The 21019-nt window shown below is 33.7% G+C and overlaps 8 protein-coding genes across 8 annotated transcripts; 5 read left to right on the forward strand and 3 right to left on the reverse strand.

Moving 5' to 3' along the window:
- Positions 1-579: 579 nt before the first annotated feature.
- DFA_09537 (uncharacterized protein) lies at positions 580-3926 on the forward strand (the record flags this gene model as incomplete). The annotated part of the gene is made up of 2 exons (XM_004352141.1): positions 580-796; positions 874-3926. 2 exons carry the CDS (start codon positions 580-582, stop codon positions 3924-3926), a joined length of 3270 nt encoding a protein of 1089 aa, XP_004352193.1.
- A 338-nt stretch (positions 3927-4264) lies between these two features.
- DFA_09538 (uncharacterized protein) lies at positions 4265-4537 on the forward strand (the record flags this gene model as incomplete). Its single annotated transcript, XM_004352142.1, has 1 exon — positions 4265-4537. The coding sequence occupies one exon, from the start codon at positions 4265-4267 to the stop codon at positions 4535-4537; it is 273 nt and encodes a 90-aa protein (XP_004352194.1).
- Positions 4538-4878: 341 nt separating this feature from the next.
- DFA_09539 (uncharacterized protein) lies at positions 4879-7061 on the forward strand (the record flags this gene model as incomplete). The annotated part of the gene is made up of 4 exons (XM_004352143.1): positions 4879-5723; positions 5788-6049; positions 6132-6722; positions 6780-7061. The coding sequence occupies 4 exons, from the start codon at positions 4879-4881 to the stop codon at positions 7059-7061; spliced, it is 1980 nt and encodes a 659-aa protein (XP_004352195.1).
- A 56-nt stretch (positions 7062-7117) lies between these two features.
- Positions 7118-8247, reverse strand: DFA_09540 (uncharacterized protein; the record flags this gene model as incomplete). The annotated part of the gene is given in 5 exon segments (XM_004352144.1): positions 7118-7157; positions 7258-7610; positions 7664-7986; positions 8072-8179; positions 8199-8247. The coding sequence occupies 5 exon segments, from the start codon at positions 8245-8247 to the stop codon at positions 7118-7120; spliced, it is 873 nt and encodes a 290-aa protein (XP_004352196.1).
- A 195-nt stretch (positions 8248-8442) lies between these two features.
- DFA_09541 (uncharacterized protein) lies at positions 8443-9645 on the forward strand (the record flags this gene model as incomplete). Its single annotated transcript, XM_004352145.1, has 2 exons — positions 8443-8931; positions 9034-9645. The coding sequence occupies 2 exons, from the start codon at positions 8443-8445 to the stop codon at positions 9643-9645; spliced, it is 1101 nt and encodes a 366-aa protein (XP_004352197.1).
- Positions 9646-9904: 259 nt separating this feature from the next.
- DFA_09542 (uncharacterized protein) lies at positions 9905-11118 on the reverse strand (the record flags this gene model as incomplete). The annotated part of the gene is made up of 4 exons (XM_004352146.1): positions 9905-10360; positions 10443-10576; positions 10668-10915; positions 11087-11118. The coding sequence occupies 4 exons, from the start codon at positions 11116-11118 to the stop codon at positions 9905-9907; spliced, it is 870 nt and encodes a 289-aa protein (XP_004352198.1).
- Positions 11119-12227: 1109 nt separating this feature from the next.
- Positions 12228-17335, forward strand: DFA_09543 (uncharacterized protein; the record flags this gene model as incomplete). Its single annotated transcript, XM_004352147.1, has 7 exons — positions 12228-12246; positions 12680-13204; positions 13300-13785; positions 13862-14164; positions 14249-14584; positions 14674-15060; positions 15144-17335. The coding sequence occupies 7 exons, from the start codon at positions 12228-12230 to the stop codon at positions 17333-17335; spliced, it is 4248 nt and encodes a 1415-aa protein (XP_004352199.1).
- A 73-nt stretch (positions 17336-17408) lies between these two features.
- Positions 17409-20507, reverse strand: DFA_09544 (uncharacterized protein; the record flags this gene model as incomplete). The annotated part of the gene is made up of 4 exons (XM_004352148.1): positions 17409-17690; positions 18159-18717; positions 18922-19785; positions 20113-20507. 4 exons carry the CDS (start codon positions 20505-20507, stop codon positions 17409-17411), a joined length of 2100 nt encoding a protein of 699 aa, XP_004352200.1.
- Between the last annotated feature and the right edge of the window lie 512 nt (positions 20508-21019).

The following is a 21019-nucleotide window of genomic DNA, read 5'->3' on the forward strand; positions in this document are numbered from 1 at the left end:
ACAAACTTGATGATTATCTAATCTGGTCGTACCACCACAAATCATTATTATTTTTAAACAAACCACCATTATTACTATAAACAAATATTCAATTATATATATCCCAACTCAACTATTTACTTGATAACGATTGATCAATAGTTTTTATTAAAAAAAATGAACTTCCTATTTGCATTGTAGAGTTTTCGATTCGGTTGGATGGTTCTCCGCCTGGCCCCTTCGTCTAAATGCTCGACGTAGTCCTTTTGGTTTTTTTTTTTTTTTTGTCCTTTTTCAGAAACAAGGCACACAGCTCGCCAACACAAACATCGTTTTTCATTCATTTAACTTTCTTAAGTTTAGTTATCGTTTTATCTTTATATATCTTTTTCTTTATATTATTTATATCTATATTTATATATGTACTAATACATAATATAACACCACATTATAAATATGAAATTTCACACAATAATATTATTTTTTACAACTTTATTATTGGTGGTGTTGTTTTGCAGCAGCAACAGCTTTGCAGAAGAATTACCACCACTTTGTTCAACTGAAGCACTCAATGTTAAAGTAGACAATCCCCTTTGCGTAATGGGTGTTGGTAGAATATCAACTATCCCAGATGCCGACAATAAACAACAAAGTTTCACATATCACACAGAGGCTCAACCAACACCATCAGCTCTAGGTACCTCCTTTTTAGTTGCACCTGATACTACTTATATTATTACTTTACAAAGTAGTACTCCTGACGCACCAGGTGGTGATGTTTCATGTACTGTCGTTATTCCCGCTACCCCAACAACAGGTAAGTCTCTTTAAATATATATATCTATCTAAAATGATGATGTTAATGTATTTATATATTATTATTTAATTTTGTAGGTACATTACCAAGTACACCAACTTATCAACCAACATCATGTTTGGGATCGACTGTAACATTGGTCAATCCATCGGCTGATGTAACTGTAGTGTACATTGATGCAATGTTGGATGAATTGGAGGGAACCAAGAACGAGGATGGGTCAGGCTACACATTCTTGAATGTACCAAACAAAGATTCGTACCAATTGACCGTTGAAAGTGAGGTATGTGGAGTACAAGTAGTTGCCAATGCTTTGAATGTCAACAATCAAAAGATTCAATCTTTGAACTTGCAATTTGTGCCATCTTCATGCCCCGCTCAATCCACCATCACAGTGGCTCTCTCTGAACCAAGTTTTGACCCAACCCCAGAGTTTATTGTCAACGGACAAACAGCTGTACCTGTCACCTCTCCATTCACCATCTCTACTGCATCTTCTAATAATGTTGTCGAGTATGATGATACTGCAGTATCAGGATGCAAGGCAAAGGCAAGATTGGATGTACCTAATTTTGCTAGTAGTTCCTTGGTATACCCCGTAACACACAGTATTGTACGTTCAACGGATTGTTCAAAGGGTGCAACTGTCACTCTATCCTATCCAACCACTACTTATACAGATGTTGAAGTATACGATAAGGATGGTGTCAAGGTGACACTTACAGACACCAACACGGTGTTTACTGCAGTGTATGGTATGACGTATACTGTCACATCCAAATTATGTAGTTTGGACAGTACCAAAAATATCATACATACTATCACCGTCCAAGACACCGTACCAAGTATTACAGTTGACAAGGTTACTGGTACATGTCAAACTAATGTCAATGTTCAAGTTGCCAACTACCTTGACTTTGTTACACTCCAATTACAGTATACTTTGGCCGATGGTACAACTATCAAGACTGTTGACTTTATAAATGGACAGGCTACAGCTCCAATCAGCTCGACTACTTCGGTTGTCTACAAGACCTCTGCTGCCTGTCTAGCTGCTACCATTCTCCCACTCGGATTGACTGCTACCCAAATCGCATACACTGTCGTGCCAACTATCACCAACCCACACACTCTCTGTCAACGTGGTATTGCATCGTTTGCAGTTGACGGACTCGACGCTCCAACCCCTGCAACCGTCCCATTCGAACCATCGACAAACCATTCAGTTACGTTTACCGCCAAAGCAACCGTTCCAGCTGGCGCAGACATTACCCAAGACTGTGCCACATTTACTTTCAATTGGACATCACCAGATGCTCCAGGATACACTGTCGTTGCATCTGCTGATGGATTGACTTCAACTATCACCGTCGACGGTTACTCGGTCGACACATATGTGTCTTTGAAACTTGACACTATTGCCTATCCCGACGACAATAAAGGTTGGACTGGTCTTGCAGCTGGTGAACATGACCTTGTGTTCCAGTGTACTGGTCCAGATGCTCCAGCTCCCGTTGACGAGTCTATTGTGTTGCCCGATGCCCCAGCTACTCCACTTACCTTTACCGTCACTCCAACTGCCGCTACAACATGTCAAGGTACCGATGGAAAGATTAGTATTGCTAATACTAATCCAAAGTCTACCGACGTCCTCACCATCACTGCTGTCGTCCCAGGTACACTCACTATTGATGAACTAAAGACTTCTGTGACTGGTATTCCCGATGGAACAACTACTGTCACTTTGACCATTACAATCACTGTCGCCGGAGTTACTGGTGACCCCATCACACAAGTTGTTGAGATGCCCGTCTTTGTTTCAACCGGACCAACATTCTCTATTGATGCTGGTACTGCTTGCTCTGTAACTACAACCGTCACAATTGCACAAGCTGACTTGACTGGATTTACCAATGTTGTCCTAACAAATGACCAATTGTCTGTACTTGTCCCAACTGCACCACAGACAGACACAGTATACCCGGTTGGTCGTGGACAAACCTACGTACTATCTGGTATGCAGTCTACCTGTCCATTCACAGTTGATGTAGTTGTGCCAGTTGCAACTGCCGAGACTGTTAGTATTACAGCCCCAACTATAGTCAAGGAGACTTGTTTAGGTAGTACTGATGCAACTGCCACTTTTGTCGTGCCAGCTACCCCAACACATATCCTCACTGCTTCGACTAGTTTCTCTGGATCAAGCTCTGTCTCTACCGGTGTATTCTCTGCCCTTGCAACTGGTACTTACCAATTAACCGCCAATAATATTGACAACCCATTCTGTCAATCTACAGTATCAACTACCTCTTCATTTGAAGTCGGTACATTATACACACCAGAATTTGAAGTTGACACACCCATCAACTCGTGTATGGCCGAGTACTCATTTGGATCAGTTCACTCTACCTTTGACACTGACTCTGTATCTCCAGCTTGGACACTCTTCACCTATACTCTCGATGCATCTACTACTAGCCAACCAAGTGGTACCTTTGAAGATGTTGCAATTGGAACACACACCATCACAGCACTTATCTCTGAACCAATTTGTCGTCGATCCATTACCAAACCATTTGAGATTACAAACAGCCAAGCTATCGTTGCTTCAGTCGACTCTTCATCATCGACCAATACAACTTGTGAAAAGGTTATTGTCAAGGTTACAGCTACTGCTGCCATAGACACTGCCTACACTATCAAAGTTGTTGGTAATACCACCCAAGAACAACAAGGTGCCGGTGTCAAAGACTACACATTCCAAGCATACCCAGGTATCGATTACACTATCACCATTACATCATCAGCATGTGGACAAATCAAATTCCCACTTGTAAACGGTATTAATCAATGTGTTATCCCACCCGTTGATAGTTCAAGTAATAGTAATAGTAATAGTAAAAGTGAAGAAAGTGAAGAAAGTGAAAGTGAAGACAGTGAAGACAGTGACGACGACGATGATGGGAAATTAGGAACTGGAGCACTTGTTGGAATTATCATTGGTGTTACTATTGGTTGTGCCATAATTGGTGTCGCTGCCTATATACTCATTAAAAAGAAGTTACAAGATCGTTATCATCATCCAATTGAAATGGATAGTCCAAAATACAAGATTATGATGGATCAATAATCAATAATATAAATAATATAAATATAAATATATATAAATATAAATATAGTAATAATAATAATAGTAATAGTAATAATACGGATTCAATTAATTAAAAATAAATAATTAATATTTTAAAAAAAAAAAAGAAATATTTTACTAGATTTGGAAAAAACAAAAGTATTTTGAGTAGTATTTCAAAATTAAACAATTTTGTTTTGTTTTTTTACTTTTTGGAACTTCAAAACTATAGTCTATATTGTTGGTAGATTCTGACTCGGTCACTTTGGTAAAGAAAACTAAATCTAAAGTTTCATTTACAAAAATTCACAAAGAGATAATAATAACTAAAAAACAAAATGGAAGATATATACAAAGATTGGGATAAAGAGAATCAAGATACTCGTTTCGGAAAGGATCAAAGTTCAAAAAGAACACCCAAAAAAGATAGAAGAATCGATAATTTATATCATGACCATTTCGATGAACAATTATATAAAAATGAACCATTAAACAACAACATCAACAACAACAAAGATATTGACTTCAACAACAATGAAATAGATTACAGTAAAATTAAAAATCAAATTACTCCAGGTGCTTCATTCTTGGATTATTCAAATACTATTTAAATTCAATCAAATAATAATAATAATAATGTTTATACCAATATTATTAGTTAAAAATAAATAATAAATATAAATAATTCCATTCTTTTAAAAATAATAATAAAAATAATAATATAATACTTTCCAAATCGAGAAACTAAAAACTTTTCTTTTTTTTTTTTAAAGGAGACTTTCCTCAACTGAAAACTATAATTTTTTAAAAGGGTATAACTGACATTTCTTATAATATAATAATATAGTAATATTTAATATTAATTTGAATTATTGGGATGTTGATATTGGTTGAATCAATTCTATTTGTATCTCCATTTTTTATAACAAAGAATTATTAAAATTACAAAAAAATGAATTTTAAAGACAGCACAAAAAAACAAGAACATAGTCATACCACTTCTACAACTTTGAACATCGACATACCTATTCAAAAAGAAGATAGAGATAGAGATATAGATAGAGAAATAGATCAGATTAATGAAGAATTTAATCAATTATATAAAGATGGTCAAGAAAGAGGACATGTTGGAAGAAATCCTTTAAAGGTATCAAGATCATTAGACTTGGATTCATTCTTGACAAATAGTATCTGCGATGAAGAAGAACAAGATGATAATGGTACTAGTCTTGCTTTATCACCATCTACACCAAGATATCAACCTAGTAAACCTAGTCATTCAACATTAGAGACCCCTCGATGTGTCAATGTACTATTATCACCTCAAAGAATTAGAGCTCATTCATCTCCTTCAAAAGTGAACAATAACCAATACAATAACAACAAATCATTTAAATTGCAACAACAAAACAACAATTTAATAGAGTTAAATGATGATTCAGAAGAGATTACTACGATTACAATAACACCTCCACAATTAAATAGTCCAAAAAATTATTCAAGTGTTACAAATAGTCCCATTTCAACACCTGGCACATCTTCACCACCAATATTATTATCACCTACTGGTTCGGTTAAATTAAGATCTAGAAATACATCACTCTCTTATAATAGTTCAATGGTGATTACTAAATCTCCACCTACATTGTCACCATCGTCTTCCTCTACTTCGGTTGCTATCCCAAACATACAAAATATCATCAAACGTTCAAACACTGATCCCATTCATCCATCGTTTTTTTATCCCGACTCTCCTATTGGTTCACCTCAAGTAATGAGAGTTGAAAATAAACAATTGTATGTAAAAGTAATGAACAAACAAAAAGATAACTGTTATTAACTCTTTTTGTTGTTGTTTTAGAAATGAATATGAAATGGAATTTTCAAGACCAAATTTAATAGTTGATAATGATGAATCAAATATTAGTTTACCATACAATTTCCAACATATTAAACATGTTGATAAAACCAACAAAAGAGATGTGGAAGATTATATCATCGAGAAACATGGTAACCTTAAACAAGGGTGGTTGGGTCTAAGAGTCAACAATAATTCATCAACTGTTAAATCAAGATATTTTGTTATTCAAGATTCAAAATTAACTATTTATAAAGATAATAATGTATGATATGATTGAAACCAAACAAAACAAAACAAAATAATAATTAATTAATCATTAATCCTCTTTTTTTTTTTTTGTTTAGATGGATAAAATTAAATTATTAGTAAATATTTATGATGTAATGGTATATCCAGAGAATAATGGATTAGAATTAAAAATTACTTTATTAAATCAAGAACAGAATAATAATAATAATCCATCATCATTGCTTGGTAAAATATCAATGAATCAAATTGGACAAAAGAATTGGAATATGATTGCTACTAGCCCATTTGAAATTAAGAATTGGTGTAAAGCATTATTAAGTGATGGCGCTACTTATGGAGTACTATTAGACTATGAAAAAAAGATAAAAGAAATCAAGAAACAAAAGGATGAAGAGACATACATTCAACAATCAAGATTAAATAGATTACAAGGAAAAAGAACTAGTTTGGAACTTGGTAAACCACTACAAGATGATCAATTACTTTTCTTGGATTGGGTATGCAACCATAAAATCATTTCAGATCACCATTCATCATCGTTAAAAAAGGTAATCATTCAATTGGAATTTATTATTCATGGTGATTATCATCAAGACCAACCCTATTATTATTCAAGTTGGACTATTCAAAGATCTCTTGATCAATTAAAAACTTTTTATAAAATGGTAAGTCGTAGTAGTAGTAGTGTTTTTAACCGTTTTACAAATGATTGTTTACTTACTTTATTATTATTATTATTATAGTTTATTAAAAATATTTTAAATCAAAAAGAAAAAAATGATGAAATTGGAAAAAAGGATTCATCTTCTTTTTCCACTTTATTCAAATCAAATTCAATCAGTACAATTGAACAACTTGACCAAAACATTGGTAGATTTATAAAGATGATGGTTGGTGACATTGAAAACAAAAGGTCAATGTTGGAGAATCCAAAATTAAGAAAAGAGTTTATTAAATTCTCTTCACCATTGCAATGGAATGATATTAAACCTGTATCTTTTGTTTATCCAATCAACCCCTCCTAGATCCTTGTTAATAAATTGCACAATTGCTCTGGTATTTATTATTGGTTTAAAGAGATTTATCTTCTTTCGTTGATTGTATCCATTTTGATTGATTTACTATTTAGAATAATATAACGTCTGATTCTTTTAACAACAAAGATTATGACAGATAGACATACAGCTCCAACAACTCCAACAACTACTCCAAACTATTAACTTCCATCTGTCATTGTCTGATTTAGAGTCACATTTACCATAACTATCTGGATTGATAATCAATGCACTGAAATCTGGATCGAGTATCGATGATTGTGATTGTGGTAGACTGATACCTATCAATGCAATAGAGTTGTCTTGATCGATAGCTGTTGTGTTGATTAGTTGTGTCTTTGAATAGGTCTTTCTGCCATCTGACAGACAATAATCAATGAATCGACCAAAGAATTGAACATTGTCTTTGACTACTCGAAGGTATTGAATAGAGTCGTCGTTGCTTGATTGTTGGAATGATTCAATAGTGTTGATAGAGTCATCACATCCAATGATTGATTGTTCGTTGTTGATAATACTCTAAGGTTGGATAGTACCGATGTGAATGGCCAATTGGTAATATTGACAGATACCTTGATTGAACCAGCACCCAATTGAATGATGTCATCACCAAATTGAATTGATCTCGATGAATTTGAGAATTCAACGATCGATGTCACATTGAGCAGTGAATAATCACTGTCATTCTGATGACTGACAAGATCATATGAAAGTGATACCAAATCATTTGTTGATCTATCATTCAACAACCAACTATTTGATTCTAATCTTTTGGCTACATTTCCATCAATATCCAACTCTTGAATTTCAACCAAATTAAATGAAAATGTAAAATTATTGAATGAGAATGAAGATGTTGGTGATGTTACGTTTGGTTTAAATATTACATTTGTATCTAAAATTAATAATTCAAGATATTTGTTAGAATCGGTTTATAAATTATTTGATTATATAATTTTAATATATTTTAATTAAATTACCTTTTTCATTTTTCAAACGACAATCATCAACCCAACCATCGTCACATTGACATTGTCCATTGACGCAACTACCATGACCATTACAATTATTAGTATTGATGATACAATCTTCATTTGATGGTTGTACATATGGAATGAATAATCACTGTCGGTTGGTTGAGTTGAAAGGGCAACATCAACTTTTGAGGATATTATTAATATCTTTGAGTTTAATATTGATGCGCCTATTGAGTTTCAACTTTTGAAGTTCTACCAGAGAAAAAAAAAAATTAATTTAATTTTTAATTTAGTTTATGGGGGGGTACCTACATTAGTCTTGTGTGAAGCAGATAGGACAGATAGATAGATAGATAGATAGAGATATAGAAGAAATGAGTAGCATAGTAGGTGAGCATCAACATGATGATGCGGTTGGAAGAGGAGGAGGAGGTGAATCATCAACATCATACAGTGAATTCACCAGACATTATAATATATCGGTGGTTGTTTCATTGTTGATAGCAATCATTTCGTTTGGTCTTTGGAGATACTCTATATTCCTACCTAGATTTGTTCAAAATATCATATCCTCTTTTACCCCGACTCCTACTACTACAACTACAACTACCAACAACAACAATCATAATAATAATATTACTCAACAAAGATCATCTTCATCAACGACGACGACAAGTACTACAAATACAAATACATCAACTACAACAGACTCTAATCAACCTAGTATACCATACGATGAAGTATTCCCAAGTGACATTGATACAACTGTATTGACTAGGATCAATATCATTCAAAACGACCAAACTTTTTCAAGAAGGTTTAGGAAACCTGCCATCAAAACTGTTTTAGATTTAAAGAAATATGTATGTATTATATTATATTAGTACTCACCTCTGTACTCTTGAATGATAATCTTCCTTCCTTTTTGTTAACACTTTGATTTATTTGTTTATTTGTTCTACTAGTATTATCCACAAGAAATAAGTGATGGTAAAAGAGTATTATTTATTTGTAATGGACGTTCACTTATTGATACGTTAGAGTTATCAACAAACTATCCAAACTTGGTTGATGACAGTCAGGTGATACCATCGATTCATTCAATTGTAAGGAATCAATTGACTGCTGATCAAGTATCAAATGATCCAAATAATAGTGGTCGTAGTGGTGGTGGTGGTACTGGTACTAGCTCTCGATCATCGGCATCAACAACAGCAAGAAATGTAACCAACCAAGTATTTGAAACCAATATTGTACCTCGACTATCTTCGACAAAGAGTCTATTCACAATCACTGGATTATTTCTAGCATTTCTTTGGTGTCTTTGGTTTTACCGACCAATCTATTTCAAACCATTAACCATATTCATCATGTTTATATTTACTGTTGCATGGGCATTTACTTTTTCCTCTTCAAATAGAAATGAATCAATTAATAATCAGAATAGTAATAATTATTATACTACTAGTGGAACTAGAAATACAAATAATAATAATATTAATAATACTAATAATAGTAATAATCCATCACAACAACAACAACAACAACAACAACAACAAAGACCACCCCAAAATTAATTGTAAATAATAATATAATAATAATAATAATAATATAATAATATATAGTATGAAAACAATATAATTGTATAATAATTATTTGTTTTTGTTTTTTTTTGTACATTTATATATATATATATGTATATGTATGTGTCCTCAATATCTTTTGTCTTTGTCTATTTTTTTTTCCCATTATTTTGTTATTATTATTATTATCATACAACTATTATTATTATTATTATTTGTTTGTTTGTTTTGATTGATTGATTGATTGAGATTGTTATCTCCAAATACCAAAAACATTTTCAAGAAATTCTTTAATATGATCGTAATAATTTGGTTGGAGCATAAGATTCATATGTCCTCCCTTGTCGAAAATGATCATATTGGTATTTACAGAATTGACAGCTTCCTCTTTGAGACGCTTCATGTGAGCTGAAGGGACAAGTTCATCGTTTTGTCCCGAGAGGAAGAGAATGGGAGTACGGATCTCACGAATGGTGAGATAACTGTTCCATTTGTTGCGACAGAGTGGTTTGAAGAATTTGAGTTGTGGCAGCACAACATCGACCATCTCTGGGATCGATAAAAAGGTGTTTTCAAGAATATTGGCCTTGATGTGTTGTGGATATCGATAGGATGCATCTACTGCTACTGCTCCTCCCAATGATCTACCAAATATACATAATCTATTACTATCTACTTCATCACTTGATAATAAATATTCGATTGATACCTAAAATATATATATAGAAAGCGTTTAAGGTAAGTTTAATACTAGTAATATAATAATAATAATAATAATTTGTTCTACATACATCAAGATCTAATTTAATACCATTTTCAGTTGGTACACCTTCACTTTTACCATAACCTCTATAACTGATTATGAATACATTGACACCAATTACATCGAAAAGTTGTTTAATATTTGGTAATCTATGACTTAGATCTACAAAAAAAAAAGAATTAAATGAAATGTACGTATGTTAGGTTAAAGTAATAAACAAAAAGGTTGTATTTGTTGTATTTGATGTACATACTACCAGCATTTGAATGACAAAATATAATAGTTGGACAAGCCTTTGGTTTCTTTTGTTTAAATAACCATGTTTGTATTGTTATTCCATCGCTTGCTCTCAACATGACTTCCTTCCAGTCTTGATCAGCGAATCCATATCTAGATGGAGCCAAAAAGTGTTGAGTGTCTGGAAAATATATAAGTTTTTCTTGTGCTACATAGACAAGTGATAGTATACCAACTGCACCTGCTATTGCTACTACTCCAACCCTATACATAAATGAAAGAAATCAATGATTAGAGTAGGTACTAAAGTATGTCATTCATCTTGTTTAGATTATCTCTTCTCTCACTCTTCTTCTTATTTCTTCATATGATATATATATCATCGTCTTTGATTGTTGATGTCATAGTGATGTTATGTGACGCGTATACACTTACCAATAAGCAGTTGTTAAGATTGAAAATAACATATTTTTGTTCTGTCTTGCTCTGTCTTTTGCTCTTCTTCTACTTATCTACTTTTTAATTTGATCTCAAGATGTATAATTATATAATATAACAAGATCTTCTATCTCCTGATTTGATAATGTACAGCTATTCCTAAATTATTATTATTATGAATGATTTGATTATAAATTATATATATATATAGGTAGGAATACAATAGTAATATATATATATATATAATATATGCAATGTATGGGTGGTTGGTTGAAGAGGTAAAAAGTAATTTGTTTGTGTGTGAAGATGATAAAGCTCAGCTCTGGTGACCTGAACTTTGAATACCAGCTGAACTACTTCAAAGAGGTAAAAGCCGAAAAAAAAAAAAAAAAAGCATAGCCCGTTCTGAGAGAAGATAGGGATGGTCGAGCTTTTGAAACCTTCCCTTCCAAACGATAAGGACGTACAATAAGGTCGCGACAAACGAAAAGTGTAGAATGCGACAGACGCCCCTATAGGCCAAAGGGGGAAGATACGAAGATATCTTTCAAAGCTTCAAGCTCGCACTCCGAACCCGCAACCTAGAGAACCACCATGGGAAGGTTACCAATACCATAGAAGATCATGATATTATTATCATTGTGGATGTAATGATCATCATTAATTGTCGTCCGTCGTGTGAATATCTTCTAATCTTATCTTTGCATCATCTTCTATCTACAGAAACTTCATTTGTTTTCTTTTTTTTTTGAACAGATAACAATACAATACAATACAATACAAACAGAGATAATAGCACCACATCATCACATCATCATGTACTATCTAATTCAACAATAATATTAATTTTATTTATTTATTTCGACAAGAATACTAGAATGACCATCAGATGATCTGATCTGATCTGATTGAGTGATCACCTCAACAACAACAACAACAACCCCAACAAACAACAACATAGGTGACCATATTTGATCAGACAATAATACCCGTGTCTTCTCTCACTTCAAGTGGTTGGGTTGTCACTATTAGAGAGGGTTGGATGAGGAGGATAGACCATAGCTGTCATTGTTTTTCACTCGAGAACCATTGTCTCGAGACTCTAAAAACGGAAGATTTTTATAAAAATATCTTTACAATGCAACCGCCGATCGATCGTATGAATTCATGCATGGGCAGCACTCATACCCTCCTCCGGTGTTCTGCGTTGGGGTGAGCATCTACTAACTTGACAACAGCCAAACCCAACTATAGTTCGTGTTGCGTTGATGTATAGAGGACACAAACAAACAACACCCAACCAAACAATACATCTTCATTCGAATCATTGTTTATTGGCTTACTCTATTCACAATTGTTGTAGTTTTATCAGATCAGTTATATCATAGATATATATATACACAGTAATGGTCAATAATAATTCCATTATATTGTTGATACTGACTGTATTCATTGCTGTCAATAGTGGTAAGATATGAACCAAGGCAAAAAAAAATGAAAAAACGAATACAAGTGTGATCTCTCTCTTTACTAAAACACACATTCTTATTCTTTTTTATGATACTTCTTATACATATAAATATTTTGTAGCAAGTTATTTAAATCTATTAGATACAAGATATTATAGAACTTATTATGATGGAGGACAAACACATCCATGTGTATCAGAGTTTATAATGCTCGCAAACACCAATTCAACAGACAACCCAATCTTTGAATTTGTCAATACAACGTTGGAAGAGGTATTGATGAATCGTATCATTGAGAATTATGATTATCAAAATGATCGTCGTGTTTGGATTGCTTCGATTTCCTATCCTATCGGAGAGTTCCCCATCATCACTGTCAACATCTCTATCGCTGGTCCCCTACAAAGAATATTCTCTCTGACCTCTACCACCAATGTTCAAGACACTAGTGGCACCGCTTGGGTATACCAAGATTTCCCAGCTATCTCTTGTGACCTTGGTGCCATCCAAAATACAATAGGTCCATTTGAATACCTAAGTGATGGTATCAGTCTCAAATTTGAACTATTTCAACAACCTTTTATACAGACTAGATATGATTATATGAATTGTATAACTCCTGACGATGGAATGTTTAGTTGTCGAGGTATGTACTACTAGTACATATATAGTATAGTATACTATATTAAATAGATTGTAAATATTAAATATTAAATATTAATTCTTTTTTTATTTATTTAGCATTTCCAAACCCATCAAGTACAGGGTATGTTGTAACGGTTAATATGGTTGGTAAAGTTGGAGTAGGTCTCAATTATTCAGCACCATTTGTTATTACATTGTCTGGTGGTGCAAAGGATATTAATATTACGATCCCATCATTTATTGATTCGAGTCTTCCGCCACTTTTGTTGGTTTCAAATCCAATGCAATCTCCACCTGTTGGTTATCCCGTTGATTCAACTATTTCCTATTTCACTTCAATTGGTACATCGGTAGATTTAAAGTACAGTACAGATAAATTCGTGCCAATCATATCCAATACTACCTTTGGATCTTATATGATGGTTCCAGTCCAAGGAAATCCAAAGGATGGTCTAAAGATGATGTCTACCTTTTTAGCATCAAATTTTGGAACTTTGCCATCTGATTTCTTTGCCATTGATTCGTTATCCAAACCATCTCCAACCAGTGTGGTTAAAACTGCCTATACTTTAAACTCAACTAGTATGTATATATCTTTCAAAAGAGAGATTATAAATTATAATATATTAATATATATATTTTTTTAATATCATTCTAGAATTTCCACCACCAAATTTATCATCATCTGGAAATTCAATGACAGATAATATTAATACTATATCATATCGAATTAATCAATTATCATATCCAATGCGTTTTGGATTTGATGTTTCAGCAAGTCGAAGAGATTCGATAAACTATGTGATTCCACCTCCATTTGGTTTGACCATTGCCGGAACAGTCAATGAGTTTACATTTTCAACAAATGGTTTGACTAGTCCTTTTGTAACAGGGTTTGTCTCTCAACAAGACACCAATGAAAGAGAATCTACAACAATGACAAATCCATTTGCAATGCAAGGTAAATAATAATAATAATAATAATAATAATTTAACAAACAAACATGATTTGATTATTTATTAATTTATTTATTTTTATATTTAGATACACAAATACCAATTATAAATGGATTAGAATATAAGAAAATATCAACATATAGTTATCTTTTGATTTTATATTTGGATGATGGTTATGATGGTTCTGGAATCAATAGATTACTCTATCTTGGAATGTATCACGGTAGAAATACACTTGTTAGTGGTAACTTTACAAAGGGTGTATTTGTATTTGAATATCAAGAAACTATGCCAGTCGCCATCTACACAGACTCAAATCCATTGACAGTTATAGATGCTGCATGGAATCAATTTGAAACAAACTATGGTGTATTTAATATTCATAATTCACTTTCATTGATTAGACCATCACCTTTATTAGAATGTGTGTTGTAAAAAAAACAAAAAAAAAAAAGAAATTGATTGATTATTAATATTAATATTAATTAATTTTTATTTATTTATTTTTTGTAGCATATGTAACAGCTGAAAATTTTACACATTTTGAATTTATACCAAATCAAGTTGATACTTCGGTTGGTGAAAAAGAGGTATCTCTTTTATTCAACCTTACACATAATATTGATGGATCTTTTAGTAGACAAAAGGATATCTATTGTACTTTTGTTTTATCAACCTTTACTTCGAACCTTCCACTCAACTTTAGGTTTTTAAACATTACCGTCAAATCATACTATCATCCATTGGATCAATTGTTTAGATGTGATTTTACAGTCCCACAATACACCAACAATATGACTGTCTATTATTCATTCGATCCTACCACCTTTACCACCATCCAACCTTCAATCGTCGAAAAGTTTGGTTCAAAAGCAAATCTTTTAATTACTTCAAATAATTGTATGTATTAAACAAATAATATTAAACTTGTTAAATCTTTATTTATTTAATTTAATTTAATTTTAATTTTAACTTTAATTTAGCAATGGATTATTTACCACCATATTTTGAAAAGGTAGAGATTCCAACAACTACAACAGGTCAGATTGTTTACAAGTTTACCATTATTGATGGTTATCATGGTTTTGATAATGGATCGATCGAGTTGATGACTAGTATGAACCCGTTGGTTTATACAACCATTTATTTGAACAATTTGACCATTACAACGGGTGATATATACAATGGAACACATGAATTTACAATCAACGTAGACCCAAGTAAATGCACCAAAGACTTTACAGTTACAGTTGGAAAGGTTTTGTTGTATGATCGTGGTGGATGGATGTCAAGCTCCAAGGTGTATTTGGGAGACTATGATATGGGTTCCAATAATCCAGATCACTATTTCAACCCGTTCTTTTATATTGCCGACCAAGCATTTATTGCAACCTCTGTAGTTTGTACCTCTGGTAGTATCGACACTAGTTTCCCAACAATTGTAGAGTTTAGTTCTTCTAGAACGACGATGGATGTTGGATCAAATGATAGAAATGTTTCGTTTGGTTTGGTTGTCAGTGACGTTTCTGGTGTCGATGGATACCCAACCGTATATTTAGTGGGTAATCAAGGTGAATGGTTGGCTGTAGAACCTTCAATCAAAGCACCAACCATGTTCAACTATACTGCTACAGTTCCACATGGATTCGGTGTCAATGGTATCATATTCTCAGTGTATGGGTTAAAAGACAATGTTCAGAATCTTGGTGGATACTCTAATTTGGAGCTTCAGAATGCTGGATTCTCGTACATGATCAACACTACCTACTCGACAGACATTCCATCGATCTACAGTGTGTCCAACTTGTACAGCTATCCATCCAACGTATCGGTTGCAAGCGACGATGAAATTATTACGATTCGTGGAAGAGGGTTTGGTCTAGACTCACAGCAACTCATGGCATTTATTGAATATCCCGACGGCGTAATGAGACATACTGTCACATTTGTATACCACATTGTTGCCTTTGTCCGTTACAACCCAAGAAGAGCTCTTCCAAATGTACCAGTAATCGTTTCATTGACCCTTGGCACCAACACACATGATCTCTCAGTCATGCCTATTACCTTGCCACCACAAGTCTACTTTCCAACCAATACAACCCCACCATTCATTCCCAAACCAACACCTTGTTCACCATCATCGTCATCGACAGTGAATTGCACTGGTAATGGTCAGTGTACATTTGATGGATGTATCTGCAACGCTGGGTGGTCAGGGTTCTATTGCGAGTCAACAGTCATCAACACCGATGAACCAACATTCAATCAAACCTCACCGATTGTTGACATTATTGTAAATGATACAAAAAGTCATACAATTATTAAATCAATTATTTCAGTGGTTGCAATCAGAGAGTTGACAATGGATGAAACGGTATTCATAGAGTACAGACCAAAGAATTGGACATTAAATATTACAACACCAACCACCGATAATAATAATAGTATTATCATGAATTATCAAACACAGTTACAAGACATTTCAACCATTGTCAATGTAACAATTGAATGGTTTTCAAAGGATAGTCAAGTTGTATTTGCCAATCAAACCATCAGTATTCCAGCAACAAGTACAAAGGTATCGATTGGATTATCATCCTACCCATTCTATTCATCAACCAATACATTACAAGTTGTTATGAAGACATCGATTGAAGCTGAATACGAATCAGAATGTTCAAGAAAAGAGTATGGTGGTGGATCAACAAAAGACATGGAGTGGATGAAATTGGGAATCGATGACAAAACACTTTGGGGTCAATTCATTAAAAGAGGAATTATCGACAGTGATAGAATCACATCAATCACAAATGAAATCCTCACAGATTATGTTGACGATATCCCAAGAAAAAGTAATTCATCATTTACAACAACATTTATTGGATTAAATCTTCCACAATATTCAGTATCAGCACAATTGGATCCAAACTTTGTTCATTTAATTGATGTCGATAATGATAAAACTGGTGGATCAACCTTGGAATCAATTTGCAAAGCCAAAGACAATGGATTGACAATGGGTCAAATTGCTGGTATTGTTGTTGGATGTATTGTCGGTGCAGCCATTGCATTTGCATCTGCATTATTCCTAGTACATCGTAGACGTAGACTTGTACATCAACGTATTATGGATCAAAAATTAAAAAGAGTTGAACAACAAATAAATAAATAAATTAAAATAAATATTAAATAAATTAATTAATTAAATAAAATAAATAAATAGTATTTTTTTTTAGAATCTCTGATTATTCTTCAGAGTCTTTATTTTCTTGTTTAACATTTTTAATCTTTTCAATATAGGAATATGTCCATAGTTTTGATTGTTTTAGCTCACATTCATTGCTGTACGAGTAGTCATTGTAGTAGAGTGATTCTGGGAAAGAAAATTTAGAAAAACTTGGGAGGATTTCTCCTAATCCCAAGATACAGGTAGGTTTCACTTTGACCTTGATCTCCCATCTATTCATTTCTTTGTTTTCTGGGATGCCTATCCATAAGATCTTGTATGCCTCTTCTTGGGATTGGAACTGACATTTAAAAAAATAAAAACCTTTAGGGGTGATTTATTTTTCGATATGTGGTGGGAAAAATAAATAATATCTTGGTTACTCCATCATCTAGGTGTGTTTTATTTTTATGAATTACATAATAGAACAAGAATCGTTATTCTCTACATTTCTTTCTTTCTTTTTTTGAACTTGTAGAGGGGTTTCAATTGATTTTGTTTCTGGAGGATGATCAACAAAGAATTGTAAGAGACCAAGGTGACCTACCCCAAGAGCCATTTTGAGGATCTTATTGTAATCATTTGGTTCCATCGCCCAAAAGTGTGCCTTTCTTAGGTGTTTGGGAATGGGGAGCATCTGGAGGTCCTGACCATCATCATCAACGGTCACGTAATTGCCAAAATAAAATAGTTGGATTAGAAAGATGGCACATTCAGCATCGATCGACATGTCATGAGTGATTGATTCAGTCCTGTTAAAGCGGTATACCAAGAACTCGGTCGAGTCTAATTTGGTGGTGGGGTCACTGTATTGGGTGATGTATCGTTGAATTAAATACTTGGATATCTTTAAAGAATCTTTTGAATCATGGGTTGGATTTTGGATTTTGATGTTAATTAATGACTGGTTGATTTCATTTGCTGAAATTTCATATAGTTTGCTTGATAGGAATCCAGAGACTAATTTGACCAATTCCCAATTTCCACCTGTTATTGCATAGAAAAATACTCGGTCATCTGGTAAAAGATAGAGCTCATCCACCATGTATTTGAATATTTCTAATTGCCCTTGTTCACAACACTTTTTGAACATTTCCGATGATAGAAAAACATACTTGTGGTCGACCAATAATTTGATTAGAGGTAGACTGCTTGTAGTAGAGAATAGTGCGTCAACGTCGATTTTTTTGTTGAGTGAATTAAAGATGGGAGGTTTGGATCCTAGGATGTAGTGGATAATATTGAATCGATTCTTTTTGATGGCAATGTCAATAAGATTGTCGGAAAATGTAGGATTGATACGATCATTTTCACAAAAATATTGAAAGCTGATTAAGAATTGGTCTTGATCAACAGCAGGTAAGTTTATGGGTATTGGTGGGCTCGATTCAAGAATTCTATCCAACATTAGTTTGGTCTTTATATGGATAGAGAGTGGGAGTTCTTGCATCTGGTATTCAATTTTTGGTGCGACGAGATGCAGTTCAAATAGGAGTATCACCTGTTGGTACAGATGCAGACCGCAGAGATACTCTATCGTTGGAAAGTCAAGAGTTGTTGGGAGACCATTGGCATGGCCGATTCGTGATTGTGGATAGGTTGCTGCAGTGTGTTTGATTTCATCCAAGTCTCCTCGAATGGCAACCTCTTTTAGTAGGTCACAATAGTTTGTGATTTGATTATTGGTAGAGGGATAATTTTCAAGAACAATTGATCTTTTGTTCATGTACATTTTGGAAATCAATCTAGAATCCCATTGGAATTTGATTCTTGGTAGTTTGAGCATTGCATCCAAGATTGTTTGATTCGATAACACATTATCGGGAAGTTCTCTCATAATCCACTCCATGTCCCAACCCTCTAACATTTTCTGTACTTGATCGTCTACTGGTTCTACAAAGAAACTTTGAAAGATTGATAGATGAGCTTTTTGCAACAACATTGGAGATGGGGGAATATTTGGATGTTTTGAGTAGATGTAGAGGATAGCTTCCAAGTGACCGTTGATTGCTGCATTGGAATAAAGTTCTTGGAGGGTAAATGGGTTGGCCGATGAATGATCTATATAAAAGTCGATCATCTCCAAGCAATCGGTAGAAAAGATCATTTTAAATTGGAGATGGAATTCTTTGAGATTATCTCTAGCCAACTGTTGGGTGTCTTTACAGTCTAATTTGATAGCCAGTGACATAATCGCGGGCCAATCATAATCTCTGATCAACTTTAATGGTTCGACAAGTCCGATAAAGGTTATCAATTCTTGTTTGTTACGACTACCATAATAGGTTGACCATTCGTTTGATGATATATTGATGAATAGATCATCTTTGATTGGTTGACTGTCCCTATTTGTTGCGTCAGCCAGCGACTTGCACTTTACAATAAAGTCGTAAAGTCTATCAATAACTATTTTTAGCATTTGGTGTGGGGATGAAGAGGATGGGGATGATGAAAAGGATGATAGAGATGATTGACACCCATAATGTATAATGTTATCAAACCAATTCTCTAAAATAGATGTAGAGAGACGAGCTTCATAATGAATGATCAAAAAGTCAAAGCAAACATTATCCATTGCCCACTGTAATGCCTCTGTGTTGCACTCCTTGATTGCATCATTCACAATGCAATGAGGAAGGTCAAAAGAAACCAAAGTCTTGATCTTTAGGTCTTTTATATCTTTCCATGTTTGCGATTTGGTGTGTTGGTAGTAATGGATATACTTTGTGTTGGAGGGGGCCAAGTAAAAGCTGAAAAGAAAAGAGAGTAGTCTGTGGTTGTTTGTGCTCGATGCCTCTTTGATGAAATGAGAGACACTCAGTACATCACTATAGTCGTTGCCGTTGTACTCTGCATAGATAGAGGATACATCCAAGTTTGCTAATCGATCAAACTCGGGCATGAAATGATCGCTCCACCCATATATAATCATCTTCCACAAACTTGAACTGATTTCACGTCCCTTGTTGATCAGTACCTTTTTATTACTTGGTGTGTTTCTTTTTATCTGTTGGTGTATGTCGAAAACATGATGTTTAAAGATATAGTTTGATAGAAACTTGTTCTTGATGATCACTAATTTAAACAATTCGAAATCTAGTATTGTATTCTTCTCCATTCTACTTGATTGATTCTGTACACGTGTTTATGTTCTTTGTATATGTACTGTATTATGTTATAAAGTAAAACATATAACCCTTTGCAGCTGACTTGAAATTTTGATTCGGCGAAAAATTAAATGGATTATTTATTAATTAATAAATTATATTCTTATTTTGTCTTGTAGTTTGAAATATAATTATTACTTGAGATACATAATCAGCTTTAAATTATGATTCAGAGAGATAAAGTAAGATATACATCATCATGGTCATCGTCATAATATTGATCTTCATCATCATCTGGTTGGTCATCTAAAGATTCAACGTGCTTGATAAATTCTGTTTTAGTGGCAGCTTCCAGGGCAAAGCGGTTGATGGCTTCCAGACAATCTCTTCGGTTTGGTTGTGTGCAGAGTATAGACCACATGACGTCAAAGAGTTGAATAGATCCTTTCCTGCCGATTGCATAACCACACTCCTCTGTTAATCTTAATGACTCGCTATCTGTTCCGTCATAACTACTCTCCGT

The sequence above is a fragment of the Cavenderia fasciculata genome, assembly GCF_000203815.1.
Source record: "Cavenderia fasciculata unplaced genomic scaffold Scf_EU5ZYIE01EUG8B-5, whole genome shotgun sequence".
In the NCBI taxonomy this organism is placed as follows: domain Eukaryota; phylum Evosea; class Eumycetozoa; order Acytosteliales; family Cavenderiaceae; genus Cavenderia; species Cavenderia fasciculata.